The following is a 22,675-nucleotide window of genomic DNA, read 5'->3' as shown; positions in this document are numbered from 1 at the left end:
AATAGAAGAGCTCAGTGTTATTACACAATAGGAGAGTTTATTGACTACATTTGGCACATACAAAACATCCAGACTGAATAAAACAGGCAGTCTAGCTCATGAAAAGTCCCAGCTGGATTGAAATATACCATTAAATGCCCATTCTTCTAAGTTTAAATAACAGATAAATGCCCGTTAGTACGACATTTGGGCGTCTCTGGGGACGGTCTGAAACCAATAAGCTTTCTTCATGCACTAGAGAAAGCAGAAATGGTTACAGCACTTGTTCCCCAAACATCACAAGATCCCCATCTCCCCCTGCTTTTTAAATTGATACGTGACCCTCCCTCCCTTTTCCCCGATTTGCTTATTCTACTGTGTCACTGATCCTTTTTCCGAATAAGGCAGAATGAATTGGTGCCAACCCAGAATCCAGGGAAGACCTTCTCCTGGAGGTTTTCTTTGAATTTGTGAATCAGCCGCACCTCCTTCTCAGCATCTCCCTCCACCAAGAGGAACTTTATGATGCCTGCGGGCTGGTCGACGTAGACGCCCATGGTGGAGGACAGGGGCAGCTCGATGTCCACGTTCACTGCATTGTGCCAGATCTGACAGCAGGAGCCAGACCAGCCGGCACCCCAGGAGGTTTCGTTCTCTCCGATGCCGCAGGGTCCGTCCTGCACCTTCCGGGGTGAGCTCTCGCTGACCACCCCGATCACCACCCAGCCGTCGTATTCCACCTCCCAGTACCCTCGATGGCCCAGCAGCCCTTCCTTGCACAGCACCTAAAGGTTAGACGAGCCATAGTAGGAAATTAAGCTAGCAACAAAAAAATGGCTTAAAGAATTAAATGATGAGCAGAATTATTGATTTGATTTGCAGACAATTGATGAAGTAATGTTCCTAATACATTTTTTCCCAGTAGATGCACTTCTGAACCTTTTAAATTTGCTTGTCTTTAATTATGGTAAACTGTCTTTGGATTCTTAATTGTTGTTGTCAGATCAAGATATTAACTTGGAAGGCTCGAGTCATTTCTGATTTTAACATACAGGAAAAAAACACCAACATGTTGGTTCCAAGACCAAAAGTTTAAATAAAATTCTGGTTCCTGTTCGTTTTACTTCCTGCCTCTTTGATGGGCCCCCAAGCTTACCTGTGGTGAGTGGTCGTATCTCTCAGGTCTCTGGGGATAAGGGCACACTGCATCTGATGTACGAGCCACCTTAGAGCCGCCCTCTGAAATCCACAACAGTTTCTCTGCAGTTCTGTCATCGAAAGAGAGGGGGATCCAATCTGAGGAAAGGGGAGGGCAAAAATACAAACTAAGGCCGGGAGGCTGGTGATGGACTGGTGGCTGTCTTTCAGAGTAACCGAAAATTAAAGACTTTCAACTTTAAAATTGCACGTCTAAGTTTCGAGATCTACTGAATCCAACTCAGAAATTCGATTTTTGAGAAAGAAAACAAAAACCTTGATCTTAAATTTCCGTTGTTGCAGTTTTCAGAGTATTAATGTGCAACTTTTCTGTTTGATTTTTGGCTTAAAGTATGTTTAACTGATATCTTTGGATTTAATTGGGGGCACTAACCTAAAATAGTAATATTAATTGACTATTTTTGCATTTATTCCACATTATTGTAATTTTCCCTCCTCCACTACATAAACTTTATTTTGTCATCGTAAGTACATCCTTGTACGGTGGCTGGGAAGTGCAAATTGCAACAAATTAAAAAACCCGCAACAAATTAAAAATCCTTGACGGAAAGGGATTGTCTGAAATACCGGAAGTGACACAACTGATTAGCCTAATAGCGCTTTTGGAGCGTGATGTCAGGAGAGGGGGCGTGGCCAGGATTTTTGGTTGAGGCGCCATGTTTCTGGGCCAAACAAAGCGCTAGCGAAAGAGGAGCGAACGTACACGGATAACACCAGCTATGGTTCGTACTTGCTGTGCGGTCGGTTGTAAAGTTAGATCGCACGACCGGCAAGGGAATAAGGTTGAAAATGGTTTATCTTTTCATTCTTTCCCCACCTGGAAGCAACATGAGGCAGCTCATGTATCGGATGTTATCAAAAGAAGGCGTCTAGTCTGGATAGCAGCTGTGAGACGAGCTGATATCCAGTTCTCTTCCATCTCCAAATATCTGTTGGTGTGCTCCAGACATTTTAATTCCGGTAAGTTATAGATATGTTCATATCACTCTTTATCCGGTCTTTAAGTCTGACGTCACTAGCCGTGTCTGGGCTCAAACGCCGCTGCAGGTCCATAAATCACTGAGAGTTGAAAAACTATCTAAAGTCTTTCATCTGTAATAAAATGATCAGCGTTCTGCTCTACCATGTGTAACAATTGAGTTTATCATCCAGGCAACCATGAAAACAAAACGGAATTTATGACATTTAACAGAGTTAGAAATTAGCAGGAAGTTAGCTCGCTAGCTTCCATCTAAATGAGGGATTTTGGAAACAAATTCAAACGTACAGCTCTGCTATCACTTCCAACATAAATGAAGACAGAAAACTAATTAAAACTAAGGCTAATCAGTTGTGTCACTTCCGGTATTTCAGACAATCCCTTTCCGTCAAGGATTTTTAATTTGCTGCAGGTTTTTTTTTTAAATTTGTTGCGGGTTTTTGTAATTTGCTGCAGGGTTTTTTTTAATTTGTTGTGGGTTTTTGTAATTTGCTGCAGGTTTTTTTTTAAAATTTGTTGCGGGGTTTTGTAATTTGCTGCAGGTTTTTTGTAATTTGTTGCGGGGTTTTGTAATTTGCTGCAGGTTTTTTGTAATTTGTTGCGGGGTTTTGTAATTTGCTGCAGGTTTTTTGTAATTTGTTGCGGGGTTTTGTAATTTGCTGCAGGTTTTTTGTAATTTGCTGCAGGGTTTTTGTAATTTGTTGTGGGTTTTTGTAATTTGTTGCGTTTTTTTAATTTGTTGCAATTTGCACTTCCCAGCCACCGTATCCTTGTGCATGTACTTGCCCCAAGTTCAAATCACTTGCATGAATGCTTGAATACTACTTTTGCCTTTATTAAAACAGACTCAGGCCATCTCACCAAACATCTGGACAGATGTTCTGTCATTATTCATAGACAGCTGTGTTCAGCTTCTCTTTGTTTTACTTTTCTGTTAAGTAACCCAAAGATGTTAAATGTCATATTTTTATGACATAGAAACTGTTTTGTTTTGGACCGTTCCTCTTCTGACAGGCTCCTGGAATCTTATCCAAGGGTATCTAGAAATGCTATGTCCCCAGAACCTTTGGCACTCTCCCACCTCGATGCTTCACTGTCAGCACTGTTATGCATTCATTGTGAAAGTTATGGCTAGGTTCTTGCCAAACACGCTGGACCTCTTCTGAGCCAAATAACTTTATCTTGGTTTCATCTGACAGAAGAATGCGCTTCCTGCTGTTTTGTTCCGAACAGCCAGCGAGAGTTTTCTGTCACTGATGTTTTGCAGTGTCTCTTGCACTCCCTGAACTGCCACATAAGATCTTCCATCCCAGTTTCAGTGAAAAGCCCAGTACCACCCCTGTGCAATACTTGTAAGTCTATTTTTCAGAGTTAAACTGTACAAGCAGCGCATTGACCATGATGTCAATTTAGGAGCACTGCTGCGCAGTTTACTTCCTCCACTGCTTTTTCACTTTTCTTTTTGTTTCTGTGATTACAGATTTTCTAACATGTGTAAATTTTTGTTGTGTTGAGTTTCTACATACAAGCTTTTATAGCTGAGTTAGCTGTTTTTTGATTGTTTATAAGAGAAAATCTTCATTTCAGTGCTCCTGGAGTGATTAGGATTCGGAAAATATTGTGAATTACCATGTAGCTCTGTCAAATCCAGTGTGTTATTGGGAGTATTAGTAGTTTATATTAATGAATAGCACCTGGGTAAATGTGAAAAATCCTCACATTTTGGGGATACTTGGAGCGAGAGTTGAGGAAAGACTTGATTAATGTGACAAGTGACCCTTCAAAGACGGGCTACGTTAAACTGGCAGGTGAACTACGAACACCGCAAACATAGGTTTACCTACTTACCTATCCACCCATCCCACCTTACCTTTTAGCATAATTAATTTAACTTTATCCACAAAATGCCTTTAAAAAAAAAAAAAGGCATGAATCACACTGGATCATCCCAAGTGTGTGTGGACAGTGTGACAGGCATTCCTTTAATTTCCTTAGTATTAAAGTGATGTGGTTCTCATTTATACAGCCTACATGAAACAACATGGTAAGAACTCAAGAGGCAGTTTTTGGGATCCATTTTTGGGACATTGTAGTTTCAACCCTGCAGAGTAAAATCACCCACATTAGCTGTGCATTAGATGATCAATGATATGGTAAGTTAAACAGGTGGAGGTGAACCAGTAGAACCAGCTTGTTTGTGTGTGTGTAGGTCGGACCCAAGGAAGAGCAGCTAAAGCTGAGGCTGATGCTTTAACAAGCAAGCAAACAAACATGAAGTGCCAGTCAGTGTTGGGAAGGTTACTTTTAAAATGTATTCCATTACAGATTACAGAATACATGCCCTAAAATGTATTCTGTAACGTATTCCGTTACGTTACTCAATGAGAGTAACGTATTCTGAATACTTTGATTACTTAATATATTATCATGCTGTTTACAACTACATGAATGTACTATTGCTGTGATTTATTACTGTTACTGAAGGTCCGCGGCTCCGAACCGTAGTAAAGAGACCTCTGACTAATACGGTGGGTTCTGTGTCGGGCTCGTAGCTGAAAACTAGCTTTACTTTGTTGTCTGGGTCAACTTTGCTAGCAGAGACAGAGAGAGGCGTTGAAAGGCTGCTCCAACAGAACTTATTGTTTTTGGAGGAAAACACGAACACGGTGTACAGTCGAGTCTTAATAGCTTACTTACAACTGGGCTCGTCAGGCTCTCTTCTTGGCTGCAGTGGTTATTATTATATTTACATGCTTCCAGCTCCCGTTTTTGCTCGATGACAGCTCGTACTTTTCCTTTTTCTCCCTCCTTCGCTCACAGACACATAACGGGTATGGCAGTCCATTCTCCCTGCAGCACGGACTACACTGCCTATGATGCTACATTCTTTAGAGCTATACCTGTAGCATTCTGCCTATTAGCTTAGCACAACAACAAAAAGGCCTCTCTCACCCAGGAAACACGCAGAGAGAGCGTCACCCTGTAACCATGGCAACCGTAACGCTGCCGCCTGGAACAACAGAACGTAGCTGTCAAACAAAACCCAAACAGTCCTGACCCGCGACAATATGAAACAGGGAAGTACCGCCGTGTAATCCATTTATTTCAACAAAGTAACTGTATTCTAAATACCATCTTTTTAAACGGTAACTGTAACGGAATACAGTTACTCATATTTTGTATTTTAAATACGTAACGGCGGTACATGTATTCCGTTACTCCCCAACACTGGTGCCAGTGCCGTCAGATTCTCTGAACTCCTCATGACTCTTAACATCCTTCTCGGTATCCTTCCTTCGTTCATTATTGCTTCTCATTACTAGCTTTCTTTGGTAAAGATTAATTCCTGGGTCTGAAAAAGAAAGTCAGTGCTATAAACCTTTATTCTGTCTAACAGACAGCAGGGGCATCGTCTAAGGTTGCAGAAAGAGGTTTGTGTAGTAATGTCTGAGAAACGTTTAATGTCTTAGTCGCTATTTTTTTTTAAAGTCTTATTTCATTCAGCACAGTTATTTTGTAAATTATTGTCCCATTTGAGTAAAAGAAAAAAGGATAAACTAAGGCATGCTGTGGGCCTACTGTACGACTGACATCCACTTTGAGGACACGCCTGCGCAAATACAATATTATACTTATAATTTATTCCAATGTGGATCATGTTATAATACATGTTTGCTGACAACATCGGTAACCTGATGATGTAATCTAACTCAGCAATGTGAGTGAATGAATCTCAGGGTTGGAAAAGCTTAAAAAAAAAGTTGGGTTATATGAGAGTCAGCCCCCTGCAGAGTCCCCTGCAGTCTTTCTCAGAATCAGCTGCTTACTGTGTGAGCAGTGAGTATAGCAGGGTAAATAATATTTACTGGCCCTATTTTAACAGTCAGCCTGGTCTAAACCCCGCCCCCCTCCCCAAACAACAACAGCCAAAAAAACAGACATAATAATAATAGTAATAATAAACATTAGAAGCAACTATTGGCAAGTGACGAGGCAACTTTGAATCATTTGACGTTTAAGTGGTGCGCTGTTTCTGTGGGATATAACATTTGTGAATATGCTGTTACAGATTTATTTAATAATGTAGTTAGTGACTGGTTCTGGGACACATGTAATAACCTTTTAAATACATATTGAAAAGTGTAATAGACTAATTGAATTTGGTATTAAGTGATCTAGTATCTAAGTCTACTTTCTACATTTTTATTCATTAACCTTTTTATGCAGTACAAACTTTGACCCTTATTATTTTAATCTTTGATCGTCTTAATAAGTTTGCTCCATAATTCTTTTGAATAAAAAAAGCAAATAATAATAATTAGCATGGCGTGACATTACTTAATTATTAATTATTCATCTTTTTTTCTTTACTCAGGAGCTTCATATTAAAATAAAAAGCCTTACATTTCATGAAGTCGGCCCTGGTGGTTGGTTCGGGGATATTGGGCTCATATGGTGGCAGTGTTACTGAAAAGAGCAGGAAAGAGTGGATAAATAATGACACATTGATTTAATTTAATGCATTAATATCCACATGCAAAGCCTTCACAACAGCGGGACTCCATGCTGGTTTTTACCTTCTGTAGCACTGCTTTTTCTCCCTGGAAAAGAAAACGAGAGCATTATTTCACTGCTGTCTACTACAGACACTGTATATGGAATTACAGCCTGTCCTCAGACATGATTTCTCACATGAGCTTATATGACAAAAAGCTGAAAGCTCGATGCCCAGGATGGCAGCGGCGGTTACTTTAAACCTTTTCATCTTCCTCTACAGGCTGCACCTTCTTCATAGTGTCTGCCAGCACTGCAGCTGCAGTTAATCACCTGCTGCTCTCAACACACTGTAGATCACACAGGGGTATGTGTGAAATGTCGGCTCAGCACTGATTCATGGAGTTCCCTCATGCTTTTCGAGGTTCTGGTTTCAACGTATGGGACTCCGCATACATTTGCTGGGAACACCGTTCATGGCCACTGATGACAGGAAGCTGATTCTAAGAATAAACTTTCTGTGGGATGCTTTTCCTTCCCACCGCTGTGGGCGTGTTTATCGTGTCACAGGCTCTCCGTTTGTTCTTCGTCCAGTTTGTGAGTCACTGCGTCTTCTGACATTCAGAGAAAGCTGTGATCCCTCACCCGTCCGGCCATCAATCATGCCTCTGCGTATGTCAAGTTACCGTCTCTCAGATTTCACACAGAAAACGATTCGATTATTTTATGATTCACGCTCATTTAACAGACTGTTACATCGCGGTATTTATCTTATTTGTGTCTAACAAAATAAGACAGAACAGGCTCGTTTTTCTGAAGTCCTATATGGAGGATATAACTGTGTTCAAAGCTATGAAAATTTAATGAGAAGAAGTCATAAAACATGCTTTCTTTCACTTTTAAAGAAAAAATCAAGACATTTTAATTAAACTAAACCTCACCCTACTTAAACTCTGCTCTCCCTCCCCTCATTTTTATACCATAAGAGGCTGTAACAGACTGAAATATAGTTTTATGGCAGTATTATGACCAAATCACTGATTGTCATTCATCTCCACTAAAAATGATAGTAAAGATTTAAGGCTTGGCCATTTTGTGAGGACATGTAGATTAAGGGTTGATTGTTCAATTATAATTGTATAAGTTGTAGCTTTTAGTGATCTAGTACTTCCTGCAGAGCGGAAGCTTTGTATGGGTCAGTACATAAAAACTTAATTTGAAAGTTGTGCTTTTATCAAAGCTGTATAATATCTGTTGAATGGCCAGAATTACATTACTTTTACTTCGTTGTATACTTATTCAGTCCCAGTTGCAGGCTTCATAAAAAGTCTTGAATTAAAAATAATGTAAGAAAATAAAAGCATCCAGTGCAGGAGTATTTTTAACTTCAGTATTATGACGTAATTTGATTAGTTGATTTTAACTCCTTTAAATATTTGTTGGGTGTTTTACGCAGCGACAGTGCATCCTGTTTTATAAAAATCCTCATATACCTGTAAACTTTATTTGTTAAAGGTACTGTTTGTAGTTCCCGTCTGCCAATTTTAACTAAAGGTTTTACCAACAGGGGGCAGCGTTTCCCCACACCACCATTTGTTCTTTTGCCTGTTTAAATAAAGGTGATACTGACTTGCTGCATCCTCTTGTGGTACAAACTGCAATCATATGAAAGTACAGCTTGGCTGAGTTAACCTTCAGTCAGTTACTGTCTCTTAAACACAATACAAAGATGTTTTGAACATGAATTTGTGGTAATTTCTTCTTTAATAGCATTAGCTCATTTTGGAAGCCTAAACAGAGGAAGGACATAAACTTGACAGGATAAATCGAATAAATTCATGCTTCAGCTTGATACATGTTCACTTTGAGTTTATATATCTCCAGGTTTAGTTGATTTTTATATTTATTTATTTTTTTAATCATTGTCCTTATGTTTTTCCTTTTTTTCCTCTTTTGTTATATAGATTATTTAACCCTTTAAAGCTGGTCGGAGCAGGCACGCTCCGTTTTGCGTAACTATTTTTAAATCCCGGTAGAACCGGAACCACGTAAGCTAGCGCATTAATTTTTTTTCATATGAAACCAGATGAGTTGTACTTAATCTTATGCCATCAGCTTGTCCTAGGTCACGTTTCCTTCCACATATAGCTTTGCAAAAATTGCATAAAAAGCGCTTGCAGGAACAAAAACATAATATTCCAGAAACACGCTTTGCCGATCTGATCAGCTGTTCGGAACACTTCCTACATTGAAATAGACGTCAGTGCTAACTATCGCATGTCCGCCATTACCTCCCCGAAACCGGAAGTGACGAAAATGTAGTTTTTTACTTGTAGGCCTTAAAAGCCTATACTGGTGTTTTTAAAAGTCATGTTTGACTTTGTGCTTTTCTGAATAGTTTCTGGGATGCTTAGAACTCAAATTGCACTGCTTTAAATGGTTTATTTTTATGCACATGCTGGTTTTTATGCAAATTTGCATCATAGGATTGTTTTTTGTTTTTTCTGCAGTATGTAAAAAATGGTGTATCTCAAAAATAAAACTATGAAGACACTCAAAATTAATTTCCTGTTGTTGTAAACTATTTTTTGAAACTTTTTTGTATTTAAAGTTTTGAGGGATAAACCTCTTAAATTTCTCTAACTAGAAATATATGTAAAAAAAACAAAAACAATTTTCAATTTTTTTTTTAGTTTATTGCTCTTTTTTTTTTTTTTGCAATTTATGTAATTACTATGGACTTAATGCAGACATATTATTAAAATTTGGGCTATAATGGTTGTATTGATGTATAGCAACTTGAAATGTTCCCAAAAATGGCACTACAGCATGTAAAAATATAAAGTAAGCTCTGGCGGACTTGGTTCTATGGTAGGTCTTAAAGGGTTAATGGGATGAACTACAAACTCTTTAAAGCTGTTTTTGATTATAATGGTTCTCCTGTGTGTTTAGATTATTAACAGGAATGCAAATGCACTGGATCCCGTGTCTTTAGAAAGGTGACTTCTGAGCCCACAGGGGTCCCTATGTCTGAAGAGGAGAATCCGACACATATCTGAGCCTGAGGAAACTTTACCTCTACGATCTGTGTGACCCTCCACTGGGGAGGATGCCAGCATCATGACAACCAGAAGGACAAATGATGGCCTGGCATAACACCTGCAAACATCAGATATAATTGAAGGGGTGGCATTGCTTTCTCTGAAATGTGTTGGCTTGCACTTCTCTTTACTGTGGCTAATGCACCGAGGTAGGGTAGGGTTTCCAGAAAAGGAGTGGGCCAACTTTAAATGTGTTGGCTTTTCCTCAATAGGTAAAGTAATGTGTGTCACTGAGTGCTTTAATTAAAACCTAAATATATGCTGCGGTATTGTTTTGCAGGAGCTCATTACGCCAAGAACAATTACCTGATCAACATCACTAAGGCCAGCGAATTTGATAATTGGCTGAGCATGCAGACATATTAATTAAGCCCTACTGAGTAGCAGGATTCAGTTACAGACGAGGTTTGAGTTTGGATATTGTCCACATGTCATGATTGACTTCAACAGCAAGCCTGCCAGTTTACAATGCACAAGCTCAAACATTTTAATAGACTGATGCTTGCGCATAATGCTGCACCATTGATGGATGGGGCAGACAGAGATTTGGCAGGACGAAGCAGGATATTGTGAAGGCCATGAAGTCATCATTGGAAACTGTGGGAGCAGAAAGTCGCTGGTGACAGGTCACTTCATCGGTCTTTCTTTCCCTCGTCCTTTGAGCTCTTTCAGAAAGGGACACAGCAGGTGGGATGGGGACGCGATACAAGAAAAGCCTTCATTCTGATTTTTACTGGAATTGCTATTGGACAGATTAAAAAGGGACCAACAGTCATTAAATTCAACTCCAAATATGATGTCCCTGGCAACTGTCTGGCAAATTGAACATCTCCGATAATCTTGTCTATCAAGATATCAAGCTAGCAGTAAGTAAGTTGGGTTGCTGGAAATATTCCAGATCTCTGGCTGCACCGTGAAGGTTAAACCTCTCTGGATTCCTGTCTACACTCAGCAAGATGAACAAGAAAGCCCCGCTGGGATAAACAGATTCCCCAGAAGATTGATGACTTGACACAACAGCAATAGAGACATGGAGGGGACAGAGTGAGGTGTGTGGCATAAAAGGGACGGCTAATGATTAAGCTGCAGGTTGTAATGGATGGATATCTGGAGGAAGCCATTTCTCAGGAGGGGTTTCAGCAAGTTGACCGTTTTAAAACGAGAAAGATTCCCTGAAAGATTTTACTTAAAACTCTGGTGCCCTCCCCAAGAGCGCTCGAGCTCAGCTCAGTCCAGCTGGAAAGGTCAACGGCGACTCTCACGGTGTTTCACAAGAAGTGTTTGTTTTGGAGTGTCACGAGGTAAACCTCTTTTTTTCACCCCCTCCCCAGATTCCTCTCTCAGTGGGACAGAGCTATCTGCACAGATCGGGTTCAGAGCATCCCACTGAGACAGCAAGATCAGAAGATAGTGAGATGAGGTGGAGGGAGATCCAGGATCATCCCTCTAGTTCCTGTCAAGTGTCAAAACTTCCTGGCTAGAAGCCCTATGGGTGACGAGCGCACATGTGAGATGGAGATTGGAAGGACATGAAGTACACTCAGGAGGAAAAGGCCTTTTTGAAGGGCTAATACAAGTAGAAGAGGGCCTCATTTATGGGCTCCTGTAGGCTCCCATAACAAATTTCCATTTTGAATTATTTAATTATGTTTAGAGTATTTTTATGCATCAAAGATTAGCTAATCACATTAGTTAGTTAGATTTGCCACATTACGCTTGCATTCATGTACATTATGGTGACAAATTCAACTTTTAATGGCACTAATTCTTCCAGGAGACAACAAACTGCAGAAGCCGCGGGTGCTATATGTTACATAAAGGCAAAATCAAACGGCCATAAATAACACCAAGATGAGCGTTTGCATTTTGGTCCCAGAATTACTGTGCAGCATTTCACACTTCATCACTGTGGCAGCCAGAGGAGGGATTAGCAACAATTGAGGATGGAGAAGGAGGGAGAGCGGGTGACTTGGGTTATGTAAGCTATTATGGAATTGGAAACACTGAAAAAATCCATAAGAAGCAGGTAGGATATGGAGAATCGATATGAAATATCTTCCTCTAGCTGGAGACAGAGAATGAAGCAACGTGGGCGTGTTTGGACAGGTGTGTCACGTTGCTTAGGGACAGAAACAAGAAAGACGGACAGAAATATGAGCACTGAAACTGCAGGCGAGGCTGTGACATTGACGAAACGAGCACCACCCGGCGAGAGGCTCTTTGTTGACATGACTAATGGACCACAACAAACTGGCACAATCCAAGGTGAAGAAGGATATCTGGCTCCCAGCTAACGTCCAGGGATGGTCAGCGTGAGTTAACTTAACAACGTCAAATAAACAACATATAAAACACATAATAAATCAGTAATAACACACTGTGACAGACTGTAATTACAATTTTTAAAGTCCATAAGGAATGGTAAATGAACTGGTTCTTAGATAATGCTTTTTTACTCATTCACAAAAGCACTTTTTTTTTGTGCCTAAGTGCAGCCCAGGCTTCAGTATCAAGGATAATCTGGCATGTAGACTGCTGCAGCCAAAGATCAGACCGCCAACTTTACGATTAGCAGATGACCTGCTCTACCTCCTGAGTCACCTTAATTTAAAACACACAAAAAACCAATCAAACACAAACATTTGGGTCGCATTAATTTAAAACACATTTAAAAAAAAATAATAATAAAAAAAAAATAAAACACATTTAAAACACACAAATTTAAAAAAAATTAATTTAAAACACACAAAAAACCAATCAAACACAAACATTTGGGTCACATTACATTTGAAAGTCAAACATTTGAACTGCCGTATTTGTCATTAAATGCATCACAGTGTAATGTACTCGTGCTTTAGAATATTGACTACAACAGTTCAAATGTCATGAAAGACATATTGAAGTCACGATGCTCATAAAGACTCAGGTGAGATTGATTTCCTACCTGCTTTCCTGGGTACGGGCATGATTCTCGTGTTTCTCACAGCGCAGTTTGGCATCAATCGGCGACGTCCTGTGAAAGTGCCTGTGCATCTCCGGAGTGTCACTCTTATTAACTTCCAAATCAGTAGAGAGGGGAGGTGCATGAAGTTGGGTTGGATGTACCGCCATCCAAAGGGATGGTCCTGTTACTTGAAACTCCTGATCCTTTCTTGGGATCGCTTGATGGAGATGAGCAAATACATCCCAAGTATGCAAGCTTATCTGCGTACACATGGACTGAGCACATGCACGAGGTAAACCCCAGAACTTACATAAAGTTTAGCACTGAGAAATTTAAGTATCTAGTTTAAAGGATGGGGGAAAAAATATAGCAATGTGCCCAAACCTCTTTGTGTCACGCATGTAGACAAGCAGATACTTTGTGTTCTGTGGATTGCCTCATGTGGCTTCTGTCAATCTATTGGATTTGGCAGGTCGGGAACTCAAAATCTTTGCTACTTTGTTGTGTTTGTTTTCTGGTAGAAGCCACTGCCTTTGGGGAGTGTCATTGCCATGGTAGGAGGGCGGCGGTGAGGTCAACATGTCAAAATGACATCAAGATGAATTTGGAAACGTGCAAATTTTCTGCCAGAACATTGCATTTCAACATGAAACTCAGTGCTATTCATGCAACCTGTTAATGTTTTGGCTAATTGGCATATGCTCACATCCACAGGGCATATCAGTGCTTAGCCTTGTAGTGGCATCATAGAGGAGTCATCTACTAAATACATGAAAGACCAGGAGGAGACACAAATCCCTGTAAGGGCTGCATCAGGAAGCATCTGGTGTAAAAATCTGTGCCAAGTCACATGTGTAGATCCATACACTATGGCGACCCTATGGCAAATAAGGGACTCGTCCTGTCACCTCAGCAACACGATGAACTGCAGCTTAAACTGACTAACACAAGCTATAGGGGGTTATTTTCTGTACAGAGAGTGGGAGATGTCTACCCACCGGGGAGCTGGCGTCAACCCAAAAATCTCATCTATCTGCAGTTGCTTCGAGCGCACGTGGCAAAGAACTTGGAGCAAAGCTTGTAAATAGCAATTTCTAATTTCTAATTAGTCTGTTTGTCCAGATTTTACTCATATTTCCTGTCAGTTATATTAAATAATTAAATATAACATTAGCATACATTTATAGTTAGTATATTGAGTGTACTGTTTTGTGTTTGAAGATAAGACACATTTTTACAGTGTTGTAGAGTTATATGTTAATACTGTTGTAAACACCATGCACAGGCATCCTTTTAAAGGTTCTGTCCTAATATCAACCCACTCCTGATCCAGAAGCATCTTACCTCGGGGAAGGAGAAAAAGAACTGGACCTTAATCATTGGTCCAAAGAAACGGATTGAAAGTAGGGAGGCCTTGAATCCATGATGTCTGAAGTCCATCTGTGAAGGCTCTGCAACGTCTGCAGCCATATCATCAGCTGGTGTTGGTGGTGGTTGGTTGGTGGTTTTATCAAATCCAAAATCAATGCAACCAATTTTAGAGCCCTTCAGCTTTCCACGTGCTGACAAGCTTTATGGAGATGCCAATTTCTTTTTCGAGCAAGACTTAGCGCACAGTGCCACAGCGACTACCAAATGGCTTGCTGACCATGTTATTACTGTAGCTTGACTGGCCAGCACACATGCCTGACCTGACATGGAATATATGGGCTACTGTCAACAGGAAGATGAGGAACACCCGACCCAAAAATACACATGAGCTGAGGGTTGCTATCAAAGCAACCTGGACTTCTGTCTATGGGCCTGATTACCAATGAAAACACACATTCAGTGGACGGAAAACATTCAAAGCAATGCAACAATCCATGGTGACGGAGCCCCGACCACATGGTGAGGGAGTTTTAGAAGCTGGACCTGATCTCACTGACTCAAGAGATCTGTTTTTATTATAATTCTTCAAATTAAAATGACAAAAGCCTGAAATATTTCACTTTGTGGAAAACAACGTTAACAATCCAAAAGGTTTCTTTTCTTTAAATATACAATTTTGGGGAAATAATGTTTGGTAAAAGGAACTTTTTTTTTTTTTTTTTACATATATAATTGTAAGCAACATTTTAGTATTGAACTTATTGGCACATCCTAATAATTACAGTCAAAGAGGAAATAACTCTGTCTCACTGTTATTACAAGAGGAATTTTAATGAGGCGCAAGTCGCAGCTTAGTGATAGTTCCTGTAATACTACATACACACTGTAAGCCATGTAAGCAAATTTCAGCACCTGCTGCTTACTGCTGTCGGTGAGCGGTCTAACCAGTGTTGTACCATGACCTTTGGTCTATGTGTGTTTAGGGATGCTATATTATACACTCAGCAATCACTATGTAATATTCCAGTCCACCACAACCACCCCGACCTGGCTGTTAAGTATCTGATCATGTTACTTCATTGCATGTTAACATGATGGGGCTGTGGTGAAATGTATAGCACAATTGGTCGCTGGGGATTCATTGAGTGTGAGACCATAATCTGCGGAGGCCTGCTGGGATGCTTTTCTGGGACTGTGGAGACTTCCCCTTGTAGTTTTCTTAGCTTTTCTCTGATTGACAAGGCAGGTGCTGGCCTCTCAGTGTTTTGTCCACGTTTACAGTATTTGGCTCTCAGTGTGTATGCTATGAAGAGTGTTTATCCCAGAATGACAGAAGGGTCTGAAACAACTGTATGTTTGTTTGTTTTTTAAATTTACTGTCAATCAGTGACAAAAAGAAATATTTCAGGTCATTTGCTTCATGAAAACGATCAAAGCAACAATTTAAATCTACTCAATGAGAAGAAATAAATAACATAGTCGCATTTTTATGCAAAAGGTACACAATCTAAATCTGTTATTGAATATATATAATTAAATATAGCAAAAGTGAAAGATGCGAGAAAGAACAAAGACAGCAGAGCATTAATGTGTCTATAGGATTTGACTATTTTACTTCATATACTGTAATTTTAGACCCAACAAGGGGATCAGGAACCTTCTTCAGGGTCACGACACATATACAAGCAATTTACGAAATATTCATTCAAATAAATTATATCAAAAATATTTCTTTTGGGATTAAAGATTACAACTTCCTGAACTCAACATTTGAAAAAATAAGGAGGCCAAACAACCAAAAGGAGGGAACAGATAGGGTGGACAGGGTCTTCAAGGCCAAAACAAGAAGCACATCTTATGAGTCTATGTTTGAATTTTTTAGAAGTTTTTATATTTAATCTGTTCTCTTAGATCATCAAACACCACTGGAGCTGTAGCTGAGAGAATACCATCTCATGCACGAGTAATATTAATTTAACGGAATAACTATTAGAATCCACCAGATCCTGCATATATATATATATATATATACATATGTGTGTGTGTGTTCTTCCACTACCCCCCCCCTCATAGCTAGATTGATAAACCCTGAATTAATTTATCGAGTTGATAACCACCTTTATGTGACTGCTTAGCCTGATTGCCCACATTAAGATAAGTGAAGTCAGCAATCCTGGGTATGTCAGTCTCGCTAACTGCCTGGCTAGCTACAAAAAAAGAATTAAAGCCTTTATTGTCATTATATACAGTATAATGAGACTAAAAACAGCTCAGTAAAAGTGCACACGTACTTAGCACATTATAAAAAACTATACAATAATATAACTATAAAAAGAAAGACAAGTCGTCTGGACATACTGGACATCGGTTTTCAAAACAAGAGAAAAGGAGGTTAAAAATAACATGGCAGCAAATATGTGTATGTTTCTTCTGAGTGGTTGGTAAAGAGACAAACTGTTAATGAATTTATATAAAATGAAAAAAAATTGCAACTTTTCTAAAAGGGTAATTTTTGTATGTTACATTAACTTAAACTCAAAATCTTTACCACAGTTTAAATTGTTCTCAATAACATGCAGACTCCAAGGGCACAAACAGATCGTGGCACTCTGAGGAATTTGGGATCTCGCCTTTGGATACTTATTTTAACCCTTTAAGACCTACCATAGAACCAAGTCCGCCAGAGCTTAGTTTATATTTTTACATGCTGTAGTGCCATTTTTGGGAGCATTTCAAGTTGCTATACATCAATACAATTGTTATAGCCCATATTTTAATAATATGTATGCAATAAGTCCATAGTAACTACATTAATTGCAAAAAAGTGCAATAAACTCCAAAAAAATTGAAAATTGGTTTTGTTTTGTTTTTACATATATTTCTACTTGGAGAAATTTAAGAGGCTTATCCCTCAAAACTTTAAATACAAAAAAGTTGCAAAAAATAGTTTACAACAACAGGAAATTTATTTTGAGTGTCTTCATAGTTTTATTTTTGAGATACAGCAATTTTTATATACTGCAGGAAAAACAAAAAACAATCCTATGATGCAAATTTGCAAAAAAAACAACAACATGGGCATCAAAATAAACCATTTCCAGCAGTGCAATATGAGTCCTAAGCATCCCAGAAACTATTCAGAAAAGCATAAAGTCAAACATGACTTATAAAAACACCAGTATAGGCTTTTAAGGCCTACAAGTAAAAAACTACATTTTCCACGAAAATGATGTCACTTCCGGTTTCGGGCAGGAAATAGCGGACATGCGTCGTTCGCGCTGATGTCTGTGTCAATGTGGGAAGTGTTACGAACAGCTGATCGGATCGGCAAAGCGTGTTTCTGGAATATTATGTTTTTGTTCCTGCAAGCGCCTTTTATGCAGTTTTTGCAAAGCTATATGTGGAAGGAAACCGTGACCGAGGACAAGCTGATGGCATAAGATGTAAGTACAACTTCTCCGGTTTCATATGCAAAAAAAATTATTGCGCTAGCTTACGCGGTTCCGGTGTTGTGCCAAAAAGTGATTGTCTGCCAAAAAGTGATTTCCGGTATTTGCCAAAAACTGATTGCTCATATTTAAACTGCTATAATTAACTTGTTGGGCTATAATATGTGAAACATATGTCAAATGCATCCCTCATGGATGACATAAAGTCATATTGAGCCACAAACAACATTCTTGTAACAAGGTAGAAGCCCCAATCAGTTTTTGGCAGTGACTTTTATATAACCTTTATTTATGCAGTTAAAAAAAAATCTCATTAACATTAAAAATGTATTTTGTCAGAGTAAGCTGGCCAAGAGGACAGCAGAAATGGCAGCAAATATGACAATAGTTCTGTAAAAATATTTTAAGCGAGGATTCACCTCCGTGAATCGCAACCTTATCGTGGTGGAGGGGTTTGTGTGTCCCAGGGATCCCAGGGGCTATGTTGTCTGGGGGCTTTTGCCCCCTGGTAGGGTCTCCCATGGCAAATTGGTCCTGGGTGAGGGACCAGACAAAGAGCGATTCAGAAGACCCCAATGAAAAAAACACAGAGGGAACAGTTTACCCTGCCCGGGATAGGGTTACCGGGGCCCCGCCCTGGAGCCAGGCCCGGGGAGGGTGCCCGAGGGCGAGCGTCTGGTGGCCGGGCCTTAGTCCATGGGGCCCGGCCGGGCACAGCCCGAAGAGGCGACATGGGCCCATCCTCCCGCAGGCCCACCACCCGCAGGAGGCGCCATAGGGGTCGGGTGCATTGTGTGCCGGGTGGCGGCCAGGAGCGGAGGCCCTGGCGGACTGACCCCCGGCTGCCAAGACTGGCAATAGGGACATGGAATGTCACCTCTCTGGTGGGGAAGGAGCCTGAGTTAGTGCGTGAGGTTGAGAGGTACCGGCTAGATATAGTCGGGCTCACCTCTACGCACGGCTTGGGCTCTGGAACCAGTCTCCTGGAGAGGGGCTGGACTCTGTCTCAGTCTGGAGTTGCCCCTGGTGAGAGGCGGCGGGCTGGGGTGGGTATTCTAATATCCCCTCGGCTTGCTGCCGGTACGTTGGGGTTTTTCCCGGTGGACGAGAGGGTTTGTTCCCTGCGCCTTAGGGTCGGGGAACGGGTCCTGACTGTCATCTGCGCTTATGCGCCGAGTGGCAGTTCGGAGTACCCAGCCTTCTTAGAGTCCCTGGGGGGGGTGCTGGAAGGTGCTCCACCTGGAGACTCTGTTGTCCTGCTGGGAGACTTCAATGCTCACGTGGGTAACGACAGCGAGACCTGGAGGGGCGTGATTGGGAGGAACGGCCTCCCTGATCTGAACCTGAGCGGTGCTTTGTTATTGGACTTCTGTGCTAATCACAGTTTGGCCATAACGAACACCTTGTTCGAACATAAGAGTGTCCATAAGTGCACGTGGCACCAGGACGCTCTAGGCCGTAGGTCGATGATCGATTTTGTAATCGTATCACCAGACCTGCGACCATATGTTCTGGACACTCGGGTAAAGAGAGGAGCTGAGCTGTCAACTGATCACCACCTGGTGGTGAGTTGGATCAGGTGGCGGGGGAGGACGCTGGACAGACCTGGTGCACCTAAACGTGTAGTGAGGGTGTGCTGGGAACGACTAGCAGAGGCCCCAGTCCGCGAGATCTTCAACTCACACCTCCGGCAGAGCTTCAACAGCATTCCGAGGGAGGCGGGGGACATCGAGTCCGAATGGACCATGTTCAGCGCCTCCATTGCCGAAGCTGCTGCATTGAGCTGCGGCCGCAAGGTGGTTGGTGCCTGCCGTGGTGGTAATCCCCGAACCAAATGGTGGACACCAGAGGTGAAGGGAGCCACCAGGCTGAAGAAGGAGTCCTATCGGGCTTGGTTAGCCTGTGGGACTCCGGAGGCAGCCGACAGGTATCGACAGGCCAAGCGGAACGCGGCTCGGGCAGTGGCTGAAGCAAAAACTCGGGTGTGGGAGGAGTTCGGAGAGGCCATGGAAAAAGACTTTCGGACTGCCTCGAAGAGGTTCTGGCAAACCGTCAGGCGTCTCAGGAGGGGAAAGCGGTGCTCTACCTGCACTGTGTATAGTGCTGGCGGAGCGCTGCTGACGTCGACTGAGAAAATTGTCAGGCGGTGGAAGGAATACTTCGAGGACCTCCTTAATCCCACTGACGCGTCTTCCGAGGAGGAAGCAGAGTCTGGGGATGAGGGGAATGACCCGCCAATTTCTGGGGGCGAGGTCACTGAGGCAGTTAAACAACTCCTTGGTGGCAGAGCCCCTGGTGTTGATGAGGTCCGCCCCGAGTTCCTGAAGGCTCTGGACGTTGTAGGGCTGTCCTGGCTGACACGCCTCTGCAATGTTGCGTGGAGATCAGGGGCAGTACCCGTGGATTGGCAGACCGGGGTGGTGGTCCCCATCTTTAAGAAGGGGGACCGGAGGGTGTGTTCCAACTACAGGGGGATCACACTCCTCAGCCTCCCCGGGAAAGTCTATGCCAGGGTGCTAGAAAGGAGAGTTCGTCCGCTAGTCGAACCTCTGATGCAGGAGGAACAATGCGGTTTTCGTCCTGGTCGCGGAACACTGGACCAGCTCTTCATCCTCTCGAGGATACTTGAGGGTGCATGGGAGTTTGCCCAACCAGTCTACATGTGTTTTGTGGACTTGGAGAAGGCATTCGACCGTGTCCCTCGGGGTGTCCTGTGGGAGGTGTTGCGGGAGTACGGGGTGTCTGGCCCATTGCTACGGGCCATTCGATCCCTATACAACCGTTGCAAGAGCTTGGTTCGCATTGCCGGCAATAAGTCGGACTCGTTCCCGGTGGGTGATGGGCTCCGCCAGGGCTGCCCTTTGTCACCGGTTCTGTTCATAATTTTTATGGACAGGATTTCTAGGCGCAGCCAAGTGGCGGAGGGCTTTCGCTTTGGTGGCCTCAGGATCTCATCTCTGATCTTTGCGGATGATGTGGTTCTGTTGGCTTCATCGGGTGAGGGCCTCCAGCTCGCACTGGAGCGGTTCGCAGCCGAGTGTGAAGCAGCGGGAATGAGGATCAGCACCTCCAAATCTGAGGCCATGGTTCTCAGCCGGAAAAGGGTGGAGTGCCCACTCCGGGTCGGGGATGAGGTTCTGCCCCAAGTGGAGGAGTTCAAGTATCTCGGGGTCTTGTTCGCGAGTGATGGGAGAAGGGAGCCGGAGATCGACAGACGGATTGGGGCTGCGGCTGCAGTAATGCAGACGCTGCACCGGTCCGTCGTGGTGAAGAGGGAGCTGAGTGTAAAAGCGAAGCTCTCAATTTACCGGTCGATCTACGTCCCTACCCTCACCTATGGCCACGAGCTGTGGGTAGTGACCGAAAGGACGAGATCGCGGATACAAGCGGCGGAAATGAGCTTCCTCCGAAGGGTGGCTGGCATCTCCCTTAGAGATAGGGTGAGAAGTTCGGCTATCCGGGAGGGGCTCAGAGTAGAGCCGCTGCTGCTCCACATCGAAAGGAGCCAGCTGAGGTGGTTTGGGCATCTGACAAGGATGCCCCCTGGGCGCCTCCTGGGTGAGGTGTTCCAGGCATGTCCCACCGGGAGGAGGCCCCGGGGCAGACCCAGGACACGCTGGAGAGATTATATCTCTCGGCTGGCCTGGGAACGCCTTGGTGTTCCCCCGGATGAGCTGGAGGAGGTGGCTGGGGAGAGGGAGGTCTGGGCCTCTTTGCTTAGGCTGCTGCCCCCGCGACCCGGCCCCGGATAAAGCGGATGAAGATGGATGGATGGATGGATAAAGGACCGGATTGGTTATAATGTAAGTACAATAACACAGAGCTGTAAAGATACTTGAAAAAACAGATAATTTTTTAATTCTATATAATCCCTTTGTAAACGCTGTTCACCGAAGTCTATTTACCAACATGCATAAAGATATTACACATAAAAAAATACACGGAAACATTGGAAATCACTTTTTGGCACAACACCTGTTCCACAGGGATTTAAAAATAGTTATGCAAAAATCACTGTCTGCTGAGTTTAATTTCAGTCATCAGAGCAACATTTAAAAATAACAACCATCATATCTTAGATCAGCAGCCAAATGTGATTAAAAACTACTTAAAAACAGTGTTTTAAAAAAAAAAAATTTCCAACCCAGACTTGCTTTTGCTGAACTCTCTTTAGATTTAATTTCAGAACTCTCTTGTAATGTCTCTGTTCCCATTTTCTGAGACTGTACTCTCACTGTAACCACAAATACACTGGATTCCTAAACATCAGTACAACAATAATGTGTCACTGTCAGGGTCCCCCTCCCCGCTCCCCGGTACAGGGACATACATCACACCCCCTGCTGACTTTCCCTCTGGATTTATTGGTGTGTGAGTTATGTAAGTGTGTAGCTGTAGTTCTGGTTTTTAAACTGTGTGGCAGGAAACATTTCAAAACAAGTTTAGTCTCGGCTCATTTAGCTGATGTTACACAAAAACCCAGATTGATCACCATCTCTAGTCTAAGCTCTGCTGCTGACAGAAGCAGATCTCTTTACAAATAGATGACTTTTGTCATATGGCTTATTTCATTCCAGCTCTCATCTTTCTCTCAGCTGTTGTTATCACCTTATCCCTCATGTTATTCATCAAGATAGCGCAGGCAGTGGCTGAAAACAGTCACAGAGTTCGACTGTGTGTGTGTGTGTGTGTGTGTGTGTGATTCTGAGAAATGCCTGGTTGGTGAGTGGAAGAAGGCAAAGGGGACCAAAGTCTTGAGGCGCAACATTTAACCTCCCAAAAGAAGAGGATGTCCCTCACAGTTGGACTCAAAACAGCCGATGAATGTTGTCTCAGGGATTCTGGGACATTCTGTTACTAAAGCCACGAAGCTGTGGTCTCTCTCCTTGACTCATAATTATAAATACACAGATTGGAAGCAGGAGATGCTCACGTTAGTTCGCCCTAACATGGCCAGAGAAAGATCCGTGGTAGAGCGGTTGTCCCGCTTTCATTTGGATTGGGCTGCTGTCCAAGCAAGTAATAGCTTACTATTCTAGGATTATGCCTTTGAAATCAGTAGCATTAACAAAATCTCTTCAGTGAATAACTGTTTTTTCTTCCTTTCATTAATTATCATAGCTGTGATCTATATTGATCA

At 42.3% G+C, this 22,675-nt stretch overlaps 1 protein-coding gene across 1 annotated transcript; it reads right to left on the bottom strand.

Moving 5' to 3' along the window:
* Nucleotides 1-23: 23 nt before the first annotated feature.
* Nucleotides 24-12,808, bottom strand: zgc:195001 (tripartite motif-containing protein 16). The gene is made up of 5 exons (XM_006803052.3): nt 12,716-12,808; nt 6,754-6,777; nt 6,581-6,643; nt 1,136-1,275; nt 24-764 (listed from the first exon to the last, which is right to left on the bottom strand). The coding sequence occupies exons 1-5, from the start codon at nt 12,768-12,770 to the stop codon at nt 360-362; spliced, it is 687 nt and encodes a 228-aa protein (XP_006803115.1). The 5' UTR covers nt 12,771-12,808; the 3' UTR covers nt 24-359.
* Nucleotides 12,809-22,675: the final 9,867 nt, after the last annotated feature.

Source organism: Neolamprologus brichardi, chromosome 4 (assembly GCF_056152115.1).
Source record: "Neolamprologus brichardi isolate AB-2024 chromosome 4, ASM5615211v1, whole genome shotgun sequence".
Taxonomy (NCBI): Eukaryota; Metazoa; Chordata; class Actinopteri; order Cichliformes; family Cichlidae; genus Neolamprologus; species Neolamprologus brichardi.
This window is presented reverse-complemented; position numbering and strand designations above follow the sequence as displayed.